Genomic DNA, 18463 nt, shown 5'->3' on the forward strand with positions numbered 1-18463 from the left:
GCAGTCTCTTAAAAATTAGTTCCAATCTAGAACCTGAGACTGTATCTGCTACAGACTGTACCCCCCAAATTCATATGTTAAAGCTCTCACGCCCCCAGTGTGTATTTGGAGGTAGAGCCTATAGGGAGATAATTAAGGTTAATGAGTTCATAAGGGTGGGGCCTTGATCTGATAGAATTATTGTCTTTATAAGAAGAGACCAGAGAGCTTGCTCTCTCTCCCTGCCTGTGAGGACACAGTGAGAAGGTGATCATCTGTAAGCCAGGAAGAGAGCCTCTCTCACCAGGAACCAAATTGGCCTCCCCAGCCTCTAGAACTGTGAGAAATCAATGTCTGTTGTTTAAGGCCCCCTGATTGGGGTATGTTTTTATGGCAGCCCTAGTAGACTAGTACAGTATCAACTGAACTTTTTTTTACTGGGTTACATTAAAAATCTGTCTTATACTTTAAATGGATTCTTTTACCCATGCAGTGATTTTTTTTTATCATGCACTTAGAAAGTTTAGATCATTTAGAAAATATTGGCTCATTATGCAGATCTTCTAAATGTGAACATATTTCATTTATGATATCAAAAAATCACATTGGTTAATATCACTGCTGATCTCAGACAAGTCTTTAAGTACTAGGAAACATGTATCATGTAGGTACAAGGTTTCCAAAATTCTAATTTTTGTGAAGGCTCAGATTTTATCGTGGGCAGTAAATAATGTTGGTTGTTTTCTTCGAAGTGCCAGAGAACCATAGTTTTAATGTTATTTGTTCCTTCAAGTAAAAATGGTGTTCTGTAAAAAAAAGCAATCAGTTTAGCTTATAGCTCAAAATTGTATAAATGCTTTTCCTCAAGACGACCATCATACTTCAGCAAGCAGCATAAGTGAAGACGACAAGGACTCAAGGGTTGAGACATAATAAAACCAAAAATTTTTACTGCATCATCAAGAACATTCTGAAGCCAGCTAGCTTTTTTGTTCCTGTGAGCGAGGTGGTGAAGAGTCAGCCCCTGATACGATTTTGCTGTTGCCTGATTCATGCCAAGGCGGTGGAACTTCCCCCCACCAGTGCTTTTGTTCTGCCAGGGTAAATGTCAACACATGGAAAAGGACAAAGAATGCCTTAGTATTATTATGAAAATAGGATTGACCTCGTAGGTCCCTGAAAGGGTCTCAGGGACCCCCAGGAGGCCATGGACCATACTTTAAGAACCACTGTTTTAGACAATTGGTGGAAAGTTTGGGGTGGATCAATGTACAAAGTATATAGAAAAACCAAGCAAATGAAGACAAGATAGTTATTAATTCTAGTGAAAATAAAAAAGTTGTGTAGGAAAGAACGGTCACACTTAGTGTATACATAACCGTAATAGCTAATTCTGATAATGCTGATGTAACCATTGGGAAGATGAGGGCCTGGAACGGTTATGTGTGTTTGGTTGGGGGAAGGGAGTGCATGTGGAAAGAAAGAGAAATTCTCTTCTTCTGTAGTGAAAAGTTTTGAATAACACCTAAAATTGAAAAACCAAGAAGTAGTCATCAAGCAGGCTATATAGAAAGATGGAAGTCAACAGCAACATAACCTACTGGAAGAGGTGAAAGAGGTTACCCTTGGGGAGGAAAGAGACAGAGGCCTGATGGTTTTTGTAACAAGCCTTTAACACTATTTGTCTCCTTGGACTATGGATACTTTAACTTTTCAATTTTTACTTTGAAAAATTTCAGATATGCATGGAAGTAAAGAAAATAGCACAATAAACCTACCATCCCTATGTCCCAGATTCACTACTGACAACCTTTTTTTTCCTCTGTCTTTCTAAAGTATTTTAAAATAAACCAGAGACATCATGTCATTTCACTCATATTTTGATATGTGACTTAAAAATTTGGACACTTTCTTACATAACAGCAATGCTGTTAGCACACCTAACAGTTAATACTAATGCCTTGGTGTCATCCACAGCCTGGTCCATAATTACATTTCCCCCATTGTCTCCAACTGATTTTTCGGAACTGGAAGCACACGTTACATTTGGTTTTTACAACTCCTAAATATCTGATTATTAGTTCCTTTTTAAGAGTCAAGAAGCAAATATTATCTGAGGTACAAAGAAGGAATTGTGAAGACAGTATGCCAGCAGTCGTATTTTGGTGGGGGTGGGAGCACGCATGGGGGGAAAAAATGAATAGAAAAAGACCAGAAGGAAATAAAATAGAATGCCAATAGTGGTTGTATTTGGGTAGTAAGAGTATGAGTAATTTTTTCTACTTTTTTGTATTTTCTAATGTTTTTTAAAAACATGTATTAGTTTTATATTTTTATAAATGCTTATTTTTGCAAAAGTTGAAATAGAAAATAAAAGCCCATAGAAGAAAACTGACTTGAGTCAACAGAAAAGAACTTTGAATCTGAATTATGCCTGCCAGGATCAAACCCAAGAAATAAAAAGCTGCCTGATCTAATGAGCTACTAAAATATGAGGGTCATAAAAGAAGCACTCGAAAGAGGCAAACTCTGAAAACTCCATTGGTCTTTAAGGTTTCTGTTGGAGGCAGTGTCTAGTGAGCAAGCCTTCTGGCATGTGAGGGGCTGGAGAGCAGGTGTGAAGCAGGCACGGGGTCCAGGAGGGCACCAAACCAAGCCTCCGCCAAACCAAGCCAAAGAGGAAGTGTGAGGATTTGGACTAGGGATGGTCGTGGAGCAAGACCCACTGGCCACACCGTGCACAGACCTCTAAGAGAGCACATGGTGGGTGGGCCCAGTTGGTTGGTTGTCCCGAGATATAGTTCCACATGAATATCTCTTACAGTCAGGATGCAAGAAAGGAGGTGTCAGATGCCAGACTCATGTCCGGAGGGGAGGGGGGAAACCTTGTTCAAGACCCTGGCAAGGAAAGCCTGAATTAAGCGGGGATGGGGGGTGAAGGTGGGGGTGGAGCAGGGAGCAGGCAGGAGAGTCAGGGAGCCAGAGGAGGCCATTGAGGAGGGAGGTGGCCCCACATCAAGAACCCGAGTAAATGAGGAAGATGGCGGCCAGAGCCTGAGGCTGGATTTGTATGTGGTGGTGGCTGCTCGAGGGTAATGGCTTGGACTTAGAAGGAGCCAGAGTAGGGCCACCAGCAGCATGCCGCTGCTGCTAGAGCGTGGCCGCCAGCCTCACCTGGAGTTGAAGTGGAGAAAGTTTTGCATTTTCCCTTAGTCTGCTAGAATGTCTTACTTTCTGGAGCAGGCATGACCAGCCATCGAATGGCCATTCCAACTTTCTTCAAGCACCCACTAGATTTTTTTAAGAGTCACTAGAAAATCCTGGTCATCTATGCTTTCATTAAGCCAATGCCCAGATTTTGAGGTCAATAAACTCTGAAGGGTCTATTTTTGGCACATTTCTCACATACTGGTGGTGAGAGCATTGTTCTCTGATTTCAACATTTATATTGTTGTGAGGGAAAACAAACCCAGCAACATCTTGTGCTTTATAAGATCCAACTCTGCTACCACAAAACCCACTTGGAATGTGTGAGACCAGTGACCTCCTGATCTCCCGAACACTTCCAGCACTTCTGTCTCACTCAGCACTAAGGCCCTGCAAACAGACAGCATGTCCTATGTGCCCCACTCATCAGAATACATCTTCATTTGAAGTCACCTTTGTAAAAACACCAATGTTATGCTTTAAAGAGGTCATAAGCAATAACTACTTGATTACTGAGTCCTTAGACCTTAGAACCATGAAACCTCAGGGTCAAAGGTCAGAATAATAAAGGAAGCATCTCACAATGACAGTAGCGATCCACAGCTTGCATCTCCCACAGCGTTGCTGCCATGTGCCATCTGGCTCGGCTGGACGTGTGCTCCAGAAGTTGCTTGTTTCAACTTCAGTCAAGGGCAACCTCATTTCAGCCATTTATGCAAGCCAAAACCCAGAAGGTCATTATTGACTTTGGTCTTTCTCTCACCCTTCACATCCAGTCTACCAATAAATCACCTCAGCTTTGCCTTCTAACTGCCTCCAGAATCTGCCCTTCTTCCTTACCTCTGTGAGCCCTGTCACCTGGGGCCAAGCTGCCATCCCCCTCCTGGACTGCAGTGCCTTCTAACTGTCCTCCTCGCCTCGGCTGCCCCACTTCATCTCCCCTTTACACAGCGGTCAGAGTGATCCTTCTAAGTCAGACATTAGGTCGTGTCTCTCCTTTTCAGAAACTCCAGTCTCTCATTCAGAATAAAATCTGAAAAGTCTTTGCAATGGGTTTTTTTTTTTCCTGTTATTTTCTCCCTGTCTTCTTGGCTGGAAATGCATGGACTACAAAGTCTTCTTGGGACTAGAGTCTCTTCTCATCTCCTAGAGCATCTTTGTTCACATGGGAAACGCTGGCTCTTATTATAAAACTGACCTCGCCACTAGGTAGCCGCACCCCGCCCAAGCTTCCATGACCTGACTGCAGTTGACAAGTCACACTTCCCAAACTGCCATGTTAGAGCACGCACCGGGTCTCTGCCCATTCCCGGTAGTTCTAGGAAAATCTGTCCAGGCCCTGCCTGATGTACCCATTTGGAATGTTGAACGCTGTGGGAGAACTATGGTGTCTACCAGTTCAAACTGCTACTTAGGAATCCTTTTATATACTACTAACGTCACTGTTTCAAACCTTTATCCGTGGCTCCAGCCTTCCACTGTGCCTTGCACTCCTCTTCTGTCAAGATCCCACCATTTCCCCAGGTGACTTTCAATCTCCCTGGGAACCAGAGGGCCCTGCTGCTGGATCTGCTGAAGCCCCCCCTTCAGAGAGTCAACAGTCCCTCTCTGCCTTCCCTCATCCTTTCCCTTCTCTTCATGCAGTCAAACATGCACCCATTCCAACCTGGGTTTAAGGCCTGTGTTGTCTAGATCTTTTAATGGCATCGGCCTCCTCCGAGCCATTTGGTCTCTCAGTCTCTAGCTTGCTTCACACCTGCCACATCCGTTCTGAGTGCTAATGGCTCTTCCTTCACCAAGTGTCTCCAATCCTCTCTCTTCTGTTCCCACAGTCACCGCCCCCACTCAAGTCCTTGCCATCCTCCCCTGGGACTTTGGGAGGCACCGTTCATGGCTGTCCATTCTAGTTCTCCATTGCTGTTAGATGACCTTCCAGAAGGTGAATCTGGTCCCATCACTGTATTGCTCAGCATCCCCTCACAGCATGGTGGTGGGCTAGGATACCCTCAGAAGTCCAGTCTCCAGAGCATGATGTATATAGACCGCCACCAACTCTTCCCCCATTTTGTGACCATCTGCTTCCTATCCTCCAGACTCTTGCCACTGAAGGGTTTGTTTGGTCTAAAATTGCCACTCCTGAGACCTTGCACATGCTTTCCCCTCTTCCTAGCGTGTCCTTCCCCTCATCTCTACCAGTACTAATCCTACTTACCTCTGAGATCCATCTAAAATGCCACTTCTTCACGAAACTGTTATTCATTCATTTGGTAAAGACTCACTGAATATTTTCTCTGTTCAAATATGACACAAGGTATTGAAGATACATGAATTAAATATGCACCAAAATAAGAACAGTAGTTATCTCCTGATGGTGCATTTATAGGTGATTTCTTTTTCTTCTCCACTTCCCATCTGTATCTTTTTTAAGTTTTCTACGATTAATACATATTACCACTGTAGTGAGAGAAGAGTGAGAATTACTTTGAGATTTTTTCCTGCTTTTTTTTTTTAATAACCACATAAGAGATATTGGAATATGTTTGTAGGCTATAGGGGAAGGCGAATAGAAAAGGAGATGTTGAAAATGAGGAAAGCAGAAACAGATTTTTGGAGCGAGGTCACAAAGGACTGGGAGGCTCAGGACCCAAACTTCGGGTTGGGGATTAGCGCTCAGTAGGAGGAGAGGACCCCCAGCACTCCCACCCCAGAGGGAGTGAAGAGTAGGGACCCCTGCTGAAGTCTGAGAAGGTGCTCAGATGGGAGGACCCCCACTTTCCCTCAGAGTCCTTTCTCCCATCTCTTCCCCCCTGCAGCACCTGTCCCCTGCTCTTGAGAGCCATTTGTGCACAGATCTGTTGTCCTTCTAGATTTTCACATCCTAGTAAACAGAGCCCACTCCTAATTTTGTAATCTCCTCCCCACACAGCCTAGTGCCACGGATGCTCAAAAATGATTTCATGAAGTGAATTGCATACCTGTTTTCCCAGTCCTTTGTTTGTTTAGTCTGCTTCGTTGGACTGGTGTTCCCCTGGGGGAGGCAGTTTTACCTACAGTAGCCTCCTTAGCACCCCTGAGCTGTGTCCTGGGAGCTGAGGAGGGCGTCACATGACCCATGTCGTTGGCAAAGCTGCGCCGCCTGCTTCCCCATGTGGACCCCTCCGCAGGCTCTCACCCTCACTGCTCCCCACGCTCACCCTGCCTCGGCCGCCCCAGCTGCCACCACAGGAATCCTGTGAAACTTGAAACAGAAAATGGTGTGCACGTCCTGGGCCATCGTGGTGTCTGACGCAAGCCCGTAGAGCCAGGCTCACGCCCAGTGTCGTGTCACTTGAGGCTTCGGTTACCGCTACAGAAACACGTTGTTGGGTTTTGCGTTTCATCCTTAGACGGTGCAGTGGAAATCTTGCCCCAGTAGCTCCCAGTGAGAGACAATAGCTTCCAAGGCCGATTCTGAGAATAATAGCAAAGTTCCCCGAATATCCATCTTTAGTCCTTAGCGGAGGCAGGGGCAGAATTGTTTTATTTCAGGCCTGTAGAAACAACCCAAGACCAAAGGAGCCTTTAGAAAAACTCTGCTGTGTTCTCGGGGCCTCTCGTGGCCCAGTTTGCTAATGAAGACACCGGGCAATTAGAGGCTTACCTAGGGTCACTTCGGGTACTGGCAGACTGAATTGTGAGCACAGGCTTTGCTGTGAATCTTTGGGACTAAAGTAAGAATTCAAAACAAAGTATTTTCAAGAAATAAAAAACAAAAACAAAAAAGACATGTATCATTTATAAAGCTGTCAGGCAGAGCTAAAAATTATTTTTAATCAGCTTATCTCCTACATTTTGATGTTGTTAAAAGTGTATTTGATTTAAATCTAAAGATTTGGGACCAAGGGTTAGTAAACAGTGTAATGGGTCACTGTGGTAGGTGTCTTTAAAGGACCTCTGCTTTTGAGAGATGGGCCAGGTTGGTCTTGTTGAAAGGCTGGAGCTGAATGAGTGAACCTCAGTAGCTTTAGAAGTTTGTTATTTTGTGTTTCCTGGGTCTGTCTGAACCCAGTCCTCCGAAGCCTCCCTCCCTTGCTCTCCTTCACTTTCTTCCCTCTCCCTCCACCTCCAGCTTCCTTCCCACACAGACCTTAGGGCCCCCAGCCCCGTGCGACTGTCTGAGGTGAAGAGAACACTTGTCAAGGACTGCTCAGGCATGGTGCCCTCATCCTCTGTCATAGGAATGGAATTCTTGTCTCCTAACCACATCCGGGCCTTCAAGCTCTTCTCACGTTCCTGCCATTTCCTAGGTTTGCGAGGCAAACACTTGAGGAAGTTTCCTTGTCTCCCTCCTCTTAGGCTTCGAAGTCTAGACAGCTGCTTCGTGATCAGGGTGGGAAGGGGCCCAATTATAGTCTGGGGTCAGCAGATTAGGCTGATAGCAGGTGGCTTGAGACAGTAGAAGAGAGCACAGTTGACTCAGGCTTGTTTTCTATAAAATAAACCTTCCAGAAAAGTCTAACACATAAACAGCCTGCCTTATAAACTAAAACAGGCTGGCAAACTCACAGTTTGCTCTGCTGCCCAGGCTCCCTCCTCCCCACCGTTGGCAAAGGTCTCTGGTGGGCCCAGAGCAGCTTCAGAGCCTCTCCACCCAGTAGGAGAAAACCTAGCTGGGTCTAAATGAAGTGTGCTGCTGACCGTGCTTCCGTCTGTTCTTTACTCTTTAATCCTACCTTGGCCTTCATTCTTTAAAAAGTGACCTGGGCTTCCCCCAGTCACAGTGGGCCTAGCAGAGGAGACCCCCGCTTGCTCCTCAACCAGCTGCCTGTGCCCACTGCAGTCACTAGCACCTTCTACCACAGACAGGTCACGTCTGCCCCTCCCAGCTGCCTTGGAGCCCCTCCTCTTTCTGCCCACTTCCTTTTCAGAAGTGTCCTTGGCACCTTTGACTTCTCTCGCCTTGTGCTGTGCTCCCCCCACCCCCCACCCCACGACTGCCTCGTGTTCATAGGTGTGAGACGCAGAAATCTGCCCCACCCCCACCGCTGGCCACCCCAGACTGCCTGCTTTTGTTCGGTCAGGAAAATGTTTCTTCCTGATAAGTTTTTTGAACCAAACATTTTACATGCAGAAGCCCAGAGCTGCTGCAGGAATGATTTTGCATCGAATTCCTTAAAATTACAAATTAACCTCATTTGCTATTTTTTGAATCAGACATTTCTTTCTTATAGGGAGGCACTGGCCCTTTTTTTCAAAATAAATTTTAAAATACAGTTGGATGGAAATGGACAATTTTCAAAGGCTATGTTTCCTCACCATTTTGTGTCTGTAAAGCGGAGAAAGTCGATATGTATTTGAGGCACGCTTTGTTTCCTTCCTCAGCGTCTGTCGCAGCTGAAATCTCGTATATACTTACTCGGCTGAGGCATGACAGTGAATTTTGAATCTTACATATTTAGACCTGGATCCAGTCTTCACTGCCACTTAGGGGCTTGTGTGACTTTTCACAGATTGCCAGCCTGTTTTCTCAACTGTAAAATGGGCTGAACCGTGCACACCCACCAGACATGTTTAAGAGATTCTAAAAGGGAATAGGTGGGAAAGCGCTGTGCAACCGGACGGGGCCAGGTGCCCTTAAGTGTTGTGCCATTTCCAGGCTTACCTGGTACCAGAAAGGTCTCGAGGTCCACATTGGTCGCTCCTTTCTAACCAGGTTGCTTTCAGCTGTGTGCGTTCAGTGGGTGTTGGCCTGGCATTTAATCCGACATTTGAACAGTCGTGTCCTAGAGTGTCTGCAGGAAACTTGCCGCCTGCAGCAAGGGAGTGACCCAAATCCCGTGATTAAGCAAAGGAAAGAAGGACAGGATCTTCTTTCTGAACGGTTTTGTTTATGAAGTTCCTCGTGGTTTTTTTACTTTTTCCATGAAAAACTCTTTGTCCTTTTGTCTTCTGCCACTGGCCCTGGTTATGGACAGGGCGTTGATGTGAAGACAGTTTCCAAATTGGAGATTAATGAGGTGTTCCATCCAGAGAGAAACCTTCCTCCCATAGTGTACGGCATGCTGCCCCTGGGAGACCCGCCCCCACCCCCCTTTGGGTCTTTGCTTTCCTGCTGCCCTTGTCTGTGAGGCAGCGACGGGCATCCTGGCTTTTCTGCTGCTTCCCCATGTTTTCCTGGCCTAGGATTTTTTTTTTAAGATTTTATTTATTTAGTTATTGAGAGAGAGAGAGGGAAAGAGAGTGTGTGCACAGTGGGAGGGAAATGGGGGGAGGGAGAGGGAGAGAATCTCAAACAGACTTGGCGCTGAGCCTGGAGCCCAACCCAGGGCTCAGTCTCCATCCTGAGATCATGATCTGAGCTGAAGCCGAGAGTTGAACGCTCAACCGACTGAGCCACCCAGGCACCCCCAGCCTAAGAATTTTTTTAATCTGTGTATCAGGTATGATTCCCACAATCACTAGATTGTTAAATCAGGATAGGTTCTGCTGCCTGAGGCCATGTCACTGGGCCAGAAAGTTCTTGATGGCTCTTCGGAGCTTCCACTTCAGCCCTTTCAGGAAGTATATTCAGGAAGAAGGCTGGTGCAGTCTTCTAGGATGCCGGCATGAAGGGGAGGAGGAAGTGCTCAAGTAAGGTGAGAGCACTCCAGGAAACTTCCCGTCAGCACCACAGTCTCAGATGTGGTGTGTGCTGGTAAGAAGGCTGCCCATCATCAACTGAGAAGGAAATAAGCTAGAGGAGCAGAGATGTGCCCATTAGGGAAAAATTGGCTCAAACTGACTGAGATAGTACAGCCAATGTGTGTCATTCTCAAGTATAGGTAAGGAGTGGTAGACTTCTGATTTTGCCAAGTTACAGGTAATAAATTTTAAGAACTCTGGAGGATGAAAAGTGGCCTCTAGTCAGCATTCAGCACTATAATCAGAAGGTTTTGAGGGAGAAACAAAGCTCTGTCTAGAGCAAGGACCTATGGGCTTGGGGTTGGCAGTGTCTAGGAAGCTTATGGAACTTACTACAAAATTTGGGGCATAAATATTTCGAAGGAGAGGACCTGCGGCTTTCATTAGATTTTTAAAGCAGTTCTTGACCCACTAGTTTACGTGAAAATAGATGCCCAGTCAGGGTGGAGGGGGTTGGCCTGACCTATGTGTTGTGGTTATCCGTATAAGCGTGCTGTGGTTTCCTGTGTCCTCCAGGTAAAAAGGGTCACAGATATCCAGGAGTCCAGATATCCTATGACTTGGCTATCTGAGGGAATCTGTGGAACCACTTGTAAGGTGTGTGAGAGAGAGTTGTGGGATCGAATGGAAAGGAAGGTTTCCCCAAGCATGCTAAAGACCGACCGGCAAACAAAATGTGGACACATTGAAGGAGGAGGGTTGACCGGGTTTGGAGTGAAACAGAGAAAAGGAAACAAGCTAATTCTCCAGGGGAAATCTTTGTGACCACAAGAATGAATAAGTCGTGGCCCTGTCATTCTAGAGGAGCTTGGAGCAACTCCATTCGTGGGGAGTTTTCAGGAAATGTGGATGTAATAGAAGGACGAGCATGGGCTGACCTTGAAAGGGGCTCTTCTGGAGACCCACACGCACGACTTCCCCACCGCGACTGTTGGACAATACCTCGAATTGGCTCCCTAATTTCTCTTGCATTCAACACACACACAGACACCTCCTGAGAGCCAAATTCAGGACCTACTTACTGCAACAGAGTCGTCAGGAGCACAGTATTTGAATCACTTATATTTTTGGATAGGAGTGGTTCTTGGAATAGTTCAGAAAGTGTAGTTTAAGGGTTGTTTTTTTTTTTTTAAGAAAATTAAAGTCTGATATTACAGATCCAAGCCTCTATAATGAGGCTCTTTGCACTGAATCAAAGGAAAATGAGAGTAGTTTCTACCATTCTCTTCCTGTGCTTCTTGGCTGCCATTTTAAGGGTATTGGTTCTTCCTTCAGGGGAAGGTTAGGGTATCAGAGGGGTCTCTCTCACCTTCCAGGGTAGTAGCCAGCTGTGTACCATAGAGGCTTTGTGGCGTGGACAGCTGCTCTGGGCCGGGCTCTCTCCCTTCCCCCTGGAAACACCCATGGATCCTTCAGATGGCTTTTTCTCGGGAAGCATATTTCTGAGGTTGTGAACAGAATGATTTGACCTGTGAAAAGGAAGGCAGAGGGGATGTTTGCAAGCTCAGGCGGAGAGGTTCCACAACTGATTGGACCTCCCACCCTCCTCCTTCGCCCCCTCTGCCTCTCAATACCTCTGGCTTTTCCTTGCTCATGAATCCATTCCCCACAGAATTTATCTCAGGCTTTTCCCACTTCTTCATACCTTTGAGCCCCCCTCATCCTTCGCCTTCTACCCCATAGAATGGAGCTAGGTGATGTGAGCGCTTTCACCTCCCCACTTCTTCCCCCAAAGTCTCCTCCCTTGCCTCCCCTTTCCTTCCTGCCTCCTCTCCAGGCCACTCTTCCTCTTTCATGGATGGGTGCCTCCACTTGGCCCGGGATCCATTCCTTTTGTGTTGGTTTCTTCCCCTCACCCCACAAACCCAGCGTAATCCTCCGTCCTGCCAGCCCCCTGGCAGCGTTCATCCACGCTCATTGCATTGCCTCCACCAACCATGCACCTGTCCTTAACCCAGAACTTCCCAAACTTCCTCATATCGTGACACACAGAGGAGATGTTGCTGTTTGCCTGGCACGAGGGCTGATGGCAGGCGGGCTCTGGCTGCCCCGAAGGTGCACGGACCCACTGTGGCAGCATTTCCCAAGTCCGTGCACAGCACAGGGCCTGAACTCTCTGCAGTTCGACTCTGCCGCCCCACCCCGTGCCGTGCTTTTCCCTCTAAAAAGCCTTTCTAAAGGTCACCAAGAAGCAAATGCTACATGCAGACTTTTTGTTTTTATCTTCCTTGATTTCCAAGTGGCATCTGACTCTCCCTAGTGGCTAGGAGCTCAGACTCGGGCGGCCTTTTCCCCAGCCTGTGACCTCAGACAGGTCACTTACTGTGTCTGTGCCTCAGTTCCCGCCTTTGCAGGATGAGGATAATAAAACTTACGTCATAGGGTTGCTGCCTGAAATGGCTGCTCTGGGGGAAGCATCTTGTCTCCTTGCAAGTGGTCTGGATGTGTCTGTTGTGGCTTTTGAGTACTCCTTTCTTGAAGCCCCTTTCCCCTAACGTTGGACACTCCTGATCTTTCTCCTATCCCTTTGAGCTCTCTTGTTTTTTGTTTTCACTCTCCACATTCTCTTTTTGCCCCCTACAATGGAACAGGTGGTAGAGAAGGCAGCCTTGACTCTCTCTTGCCCTCTCTTTCTCGGACCTTCCTGCCAAGGCTGGCAGCTCCCCACCTGTAGATTAGTCATCGCCCCAGACCCCAGGCCCCCACCCCAGCTGCCTGCTACATAGCCCACCCAGGATCTCCTCCCTGCTCCTCAGACTCAGGAGTCCCAAAAATATCTTAACATTTGTTTTTGTTTTAAAAGCAATAAATGCTCATTATAGAAAATGCAGGCAAATTTAAAGGATAAAATACGAATCAGCAGTAATCCCACCACAGTTAGCACCACCACTAAACTTGGGTGTATGGGGCGCCTGGGTGGCTCAGTTGTTAAACGTCTGCCTTTGGGTTAGGGCGTGATCCCGGAGTCCTGGGCTCCAGCCCCGCATCGGGCTCCCTGCTCCGCTGGGAGCCTACTTCTTTCTCTCCCACTCCCCCTGCTTGTGTTCCCTCTCTCGCTGGCTGTCTCTCTCTCTCTCTCTGTCAAATAAATAAAATCTTAAAAAAAAAAAAAAAAACAAACTTGGGTGTATCTTTCGAGCTCAGTGGGCCTCAGCCTGGGCCGAGTTTCACCCTACCGTTGTTTGGCGATGTCTGGTGACATTTGTGGTTGTCCACTTGGGGTTGCGGGAGGGGCTACTGGTATCTATCAGGTGGAGGCCAGGGATATCACCAAACATTTTACAATACACAGGCTCTCCCCCACAACAAAGAGTTAGTCTACTCAATAGTGCTGAGGTTGAGAAACCCCATTTCTTGACCTTTTTATGTAAATAAATAGCCCAAATAGAGTAAGTTGGAATTCCTTTTCTCTTTCTGCCTCCATTCCGCTTCTCTGACCTGTGTTCTCTGTCAGTGACCCCACTTTCTCTCTCACCCCACATCTGATCCATTACCAAGTCCACAGATTCCCCATGTGCCCCATCTTTGGCATCTACCCTCTGTCCCTTCTCTTCCTTCCAGTTTTGCTATTGATGACCACTCACTCCAAGTAGTGAAAAGGCGCTCCAGCAGGCCCTTCACCTTGAGTCTCCCTCCTGCTGGGTCTTGCCTGTGCAGGGCGCCCACCCCACCCCCCGCCATGTGCTTGGAGACCTTCTGTCGACTGCTACTGCCTGTTAAATCCAGTCCTCAGAGTCTGAGCTCCCCAAGGGCAGCAGCTTCCACCTCTGATCGGTCTTCGTGCCTAGCTGGAACCTAACACCATTCTGAGCAGTCTGTGCTTGGTAAAGGTGGTATGGATGTAGAAGGTGTATGGATGAATGGTTGCATGACAGAAAAGACTGGAAAAAGCTCTCCTCATGATTCCCTCACATTCTGTCTTTGCAGATCCTTTGTGAATGGTTTGGTCGGACCATCATTCGCTCCTGTACCAAACTGAGCTACGAGCATGCACAGAGTATGATTGAAAGCCCAACCGAGAAAATCCCTGAGAAGGAGCTGCCCCCCATCTCCCCCGAGCACACCAGTGAGGAGGTACACCGGGCTGTCTTGAATCTCCACGGAATCGCAAAGGAGTTACGCAAACAACGGTTTGTGGACGGCGCACTGCGTCTGGATCAAGTCAGTCACTTCTTTTTTTTGGTGCAACCAACAGATTTGACTTATGCTTGAACCCAGCATGCATGAGATTCAGCAGGGCAGTCTTGGGATCTTCCCTTCCTCTTTCCCCAGTCACAGCACTAAAACAGCGTTCTCCGAGGCAGGTGGGGACTAACTCGCCCACCCTCCAAACTTCACAGGCACACGAGGCCCACTGACACGAACCAAGGCAAAAGGGTAGTGTCTGTGTGGGTGACCCTGTGACCAGAACTCCCAGCCGGTCTTTGCTGGCCAAGCTGTAACCCAGTATTTGAGCCTTCCCTCAGTTTCTACCTCACATCCCTCTGAATGGAGGTGGAAACAGGAACATGGGAGTTTACAAGGTAGTTGACCAGTATCTGATCATGAGACTTTTAAAAAAACGTATTTCTTTTTATCCCTTGTCTTCCAAAAAGAGTCACATGTTTATAAATTCTGGATTCATATTTAAAGAGGCGGAGAACTAAGGAGACTGGAGAACCTTGACTATTGAGGAACATGGTGGCCTGGAATGGAACTGATTGCTCTCGAGTATTACAGCCATGCCAGTGGCTCTCTGGGACTTAGGTAGCTGTCACTCAAACTTAGTCACATTTCCACGTCCGTTTCCATGTGTGGCAACTCTTACGACCTAGGAATCCTTTCCTCATTATAGAGTAGAGCCTGTGTTCCGTATTGTGCAGTTTTTTTTCTCATTTAAATTTCTTACCCAATCCCCAGAGAACCTGATCTCCCTGCCTGGTCACTATATGCTGGGGGAAGTCTTTGGGCGTTTGAAAAATGAGTTGAGCAGCGGGACTGGCAGGGGGCAGCCTCACAGACGTCTTTGTCTGAGCCTTCCAGCATAGAGGGATCTCAAAAGGTTTGTTTTAAAACTTTCTAATTGAAGATTTCATTTCATCCTAGCTTTTGTGATAAACGTCACTAATGCTTCTCAGGAGGCATTGCCAGTAGTTGCTGCCCTGGGCCTAGGGATAAGTTAGCAGCACCTGGGGCGAGTAGATACACTGTTCTGCCTGTGCTTGAAGGAGTCAGGGCTTCTTCTAGAGCTCTCATGCCCCACCTTCCCTGGCCTGGGCTCTGGCAGCCTGAGCAGACCTGTCTGCTCATGAATGCTGTTGGGCAGGCAGTAGGCAGAGTGGCCGCTGAGGAAGACAGCAGAGCCGGTAGAAGAGGGACCAAAGGTATAGGAGATGACAGAATACTTCTTGCTTTCCTTCAGTGAAATCTTTTGTGGGGGCAGGAACACACCCCAGGTCTTACTCACCAGGGGCTCCCTGGTTGTCAAATCCAAGGACGCTTTTCAGTTCTTGCTTCCTGGACTTTGTTCTGCATTTGGCCCTTTGAAGCTCGCCTCCTGGTTCTCTGCTTCTCTTCGGACATCTCCAGTAATGTCCTGCTGGTCCCCTTGCAGAAGCCTCTTCCCCTGCTGTCCCCTATAGGGTTCTCATTCCCTGGAGTCTCCCCCACCTTCTTTTTTGTCTCTATCCACACTCCCTTCCTGAACAAAATCCTCTACTCTTATAATTTTCACACTAACCGGATGCTGATGATGCCAAAATCTCTGTCTCCAGCCCTACTGTCCTTCCCAAGCTCTTGACAAGCCTCTCCCCACTGCCTTCTTGAACTCTCCACCCGGATGCCTCGTGATCACCTCAGCCGGTACTCATCCTTCCTCGTGCAGGACGCAGTGATCGGTGCCCACGGCACGGTGTGCAGCCTGCCTCACACTCCCTCCGGCCTCTGCTCCCACCAGGGCAACTGTGTGCATCAAATAACCATGCACTTTACCTGAATCAGATGATAAACCGATCAAATAAGAGCATAAAAAAGGAGGGTCGCCTGGGTGGCACAGCGGTTGGGCGTCTGCCTTTGGCTCAGGGTGTGATCCCGGCGTTACGGGATCGAGCCCCACATCAGGCTCCTCCGCTATGAGCCTGCTTCTTCCTCTCCCACTCCCCCTGCTTGTGTTCCCTCTCTCGCTGGCTGTCTCTATCTCTGTCGAATAAATAAATAAAATCTTAAAAAAAAAAAAACATAAAAAAGGAAGCTGTTCTTTCTGTGAAAATTGAAATTGTTTGAAAAGATTCAATAAGGATGAATCTGTAAAAATTCTGCTGTTTGCGTGTGACAACTATAAAAGAATGGGGGGAAAATCATAAAATTCAGGGAGAATTCTGTACTCAGATGGGCTTACAGATGTCTACGTTCTCCTTCTCTTAAACAAAAATTGTAGGGGCACCTGGGTGGCTCTGGCGGTTAAGGGTCAGACTCTTGATTTTGGCTCAGGTCATGATCTCAGGGTTGTGAAATGGAGCCCCTTCTCCTGTTCACTCTCACTCGCGCTCTCTCTCTCTCAAAAAAACCAAAACAAAACAAAACAAAAAAACCCACAAAAACGAAAAAAATAAAAATAAGAAAAAGAAACAAAAGCTATAAATTATAGACAATGAATTGAGTGTAATTTATGCAGAAAAAATGTAGAAATTAATTATCCCCTTTAAAAAGCTTTATATTTTAAAAATGAATGAATGTACATTTATATAAATTAAGTTAAATGATTAGTTACAAATATATCTCTTATGTATGATTCCCCTCTTTATTTTTTTAAAGATTTCATTTATTTATTTATTTAGAGAGTGCGTTCACGAGTGCAAGCGGGTGGAGGGGCAGAGGGAGAGAGAAAATCTCAAGCAGACTCCCCGCTGAGTGGGGGAGGGAGACTGGATCCCAGAACACCATGACCTGAGCCGAAACGAAGAGTCAGACGCTTAACCAACTGAGCTACCCAGGTGCCCTGATTCCCCTCTTTACCCAGCTCCTACAATAACTTACTAACCACTTCTTCAGGCACATCAAATGAGAGGGCCTCTGTTATAACATCTTAGAGGTCTTACCCTATCAGATTGTTAAAATGTTTGATTGGATTAAGTATTAGAAATGCTCTATAACTATAAAATTATAAAAGATCAGTTAGGTGATCTCAACTCACAGTAGGGGGTATGGTAGTCAAGGTAGAAGAATGATCACAGATTATTGATTGATAATGATCTGTTGGCTGAATCTTAGAATCAGGATTTTATTGCTGAAAATAACCTTGTATATCTATATCTCTTTGGCTCTCACAGTTTATACATGGGCAAGCTGATGCCCCCCAAAGGTTAAGTGAGTTGCTTATATGCATGAAATCCAGATAACTGACTCTTTGTTCAGTTCTTCTCCACTTACACCACACTGGCTTAAGAGAGAAAAGTTTTCCTTCAAAGTGAGGGGGGAAGCCCTCAAAAGTCCTAATTAGGTTCCAGTTAATTCAGGTTTGAAAATAATGGATGTGCGTCCTTGGAGTTGATCCCTTGGTTCCCCAGAAAACAAGTTGTGTGGACCCCAGCTTTAGAAGGAGGGGCACATCAATCTCCCGCAGCAAGGGACACTGGCGAGGTCCTTTATGAATCGGCTCAATGGCCCCATTCAGGAGCTACCGCGTTTGTTCCCCTGGGCCTGCTGCCTGCATTTGCCCTCGCAAAAATCCATTTTTCTTGGTGCTTTTGGCATAGCCTGTTGTTTGGAGTTTCTCTCTGAGGCTTTGTTTGCTTCATTTCACCATGTCCACATTTTTGGTGGCAGTCCTAAAAAAATATGCCCTTTCACACTCGCCTCAGAGAGGCCCTGTGAGAGGGGACGCCATCCGTGTCACACAGTAGGCCCTTGGATGCAGAATAAATCTGCTAAACCAGAAGTTTTCCCTTTCTAAGAAATCAGTTTACCATGATGACCTTCCGAATGAGGGAGGTGGGGGATACTAGGGTAGCGCCTGTTTGTTGAGTCAGAGTCAGACTGGTTTGGAGGTTGTAATAACCACAGAAAATACAGCTACTTGATTGCAGTCACCAGCTTAGGCCGGCGCTGTCACGCACATCTGAGATGGTGCACTCTCAGCCCTCGGGGCCGCCCGGGCTGGCCTCAGTCTCCGGGGCACCACCTGCTGAAGTCTTGTCTGCTCACCCTAGTGTGCTGTCAAATAGCAAGTTCTGTATGTCCCGTGGTGTTGGACCGATTGGGAAGCACTGCCTTAGAGGTCGGATCGCCTGCTTCACGTCACATGTCTCTTTTACCTAGAGCTCTTCTACCTTTCTCCAGAGGTTCTAGCTCAGTGAAATGACGCTCCTTTGTTTCACTGCCCAAAAGCAAATGCAGTTGCCCAATGCATTCTTCGAGCTTTTTGGTCAGATGAGTTGAATAGTATCTGTCTGGGTGGTTTCTTCCCATCTTCATGTTTCCTGCTGCCATGTTAATTCTAGACTCTCCACAGATTCTGGTCTCATTTTCTTTATTATCACGTATGTCACTCCTGTTTCTTGAGAGGAGATGCCCCTAAAAGGGGCCCAGATGTTTTTGTGTTTATAGTAAGAGGAACCGTAATGGTTTATACCATATGCAA

General features: G+C 46.8%; 1 protein-coding gene across 11 annotated transcripts in view; it reads left to right on the forward strand.

Moving 5' to 3' along the window:
• The window catches only part of DIS3L2 (DIS3 like 3'-5' exoribonuclease 2), a 344026-nt gene that overhangs the window by 252666 nt on the left and 72897 nt on the right, over positions 1 to 18463 (forward strand). For 9 of the 11 annotated variants that reach the window (XR_008956850.1, XR_007188480.2, XR_007188478.2 and 6 more), the window contains exon 13: positions 13774 to 14007. Coding sequence is in view for 6 of the 11 variants with exons in the window: in XM_026491698.4 (XP_026347483.1) it covers positions 13774 to 14007 (234 nt within the window). In the remaining 5 variants the exon portion in view is untranslated. Of the gene's footprint in view, positions 1 to 13773; positions 14008 to 14745; positions 16066 to 18463 lie in introns of those variants that run through there. The other 2 variants (XM_044380822.3, XM_057305620.1) reach the window with 2 other exon arrangements.

The sequence above is a fragment of the Ursus arctos genome, unplaced genomic scaffold (assembly GCF_023065955.2).
Source record: "Ursus arctos isolate Adak ecotype North America unplaced genomic scaffold, UrsArc2.0 scaffold_1, whole genome shotgun sequence".
Taxonomy (NCBI): domain Eukaryota; kingdom Metazoa; phylum Chordata; class Mammalia; order Carnivora; family Ursidae; genus Ursus; species Ursus arctos.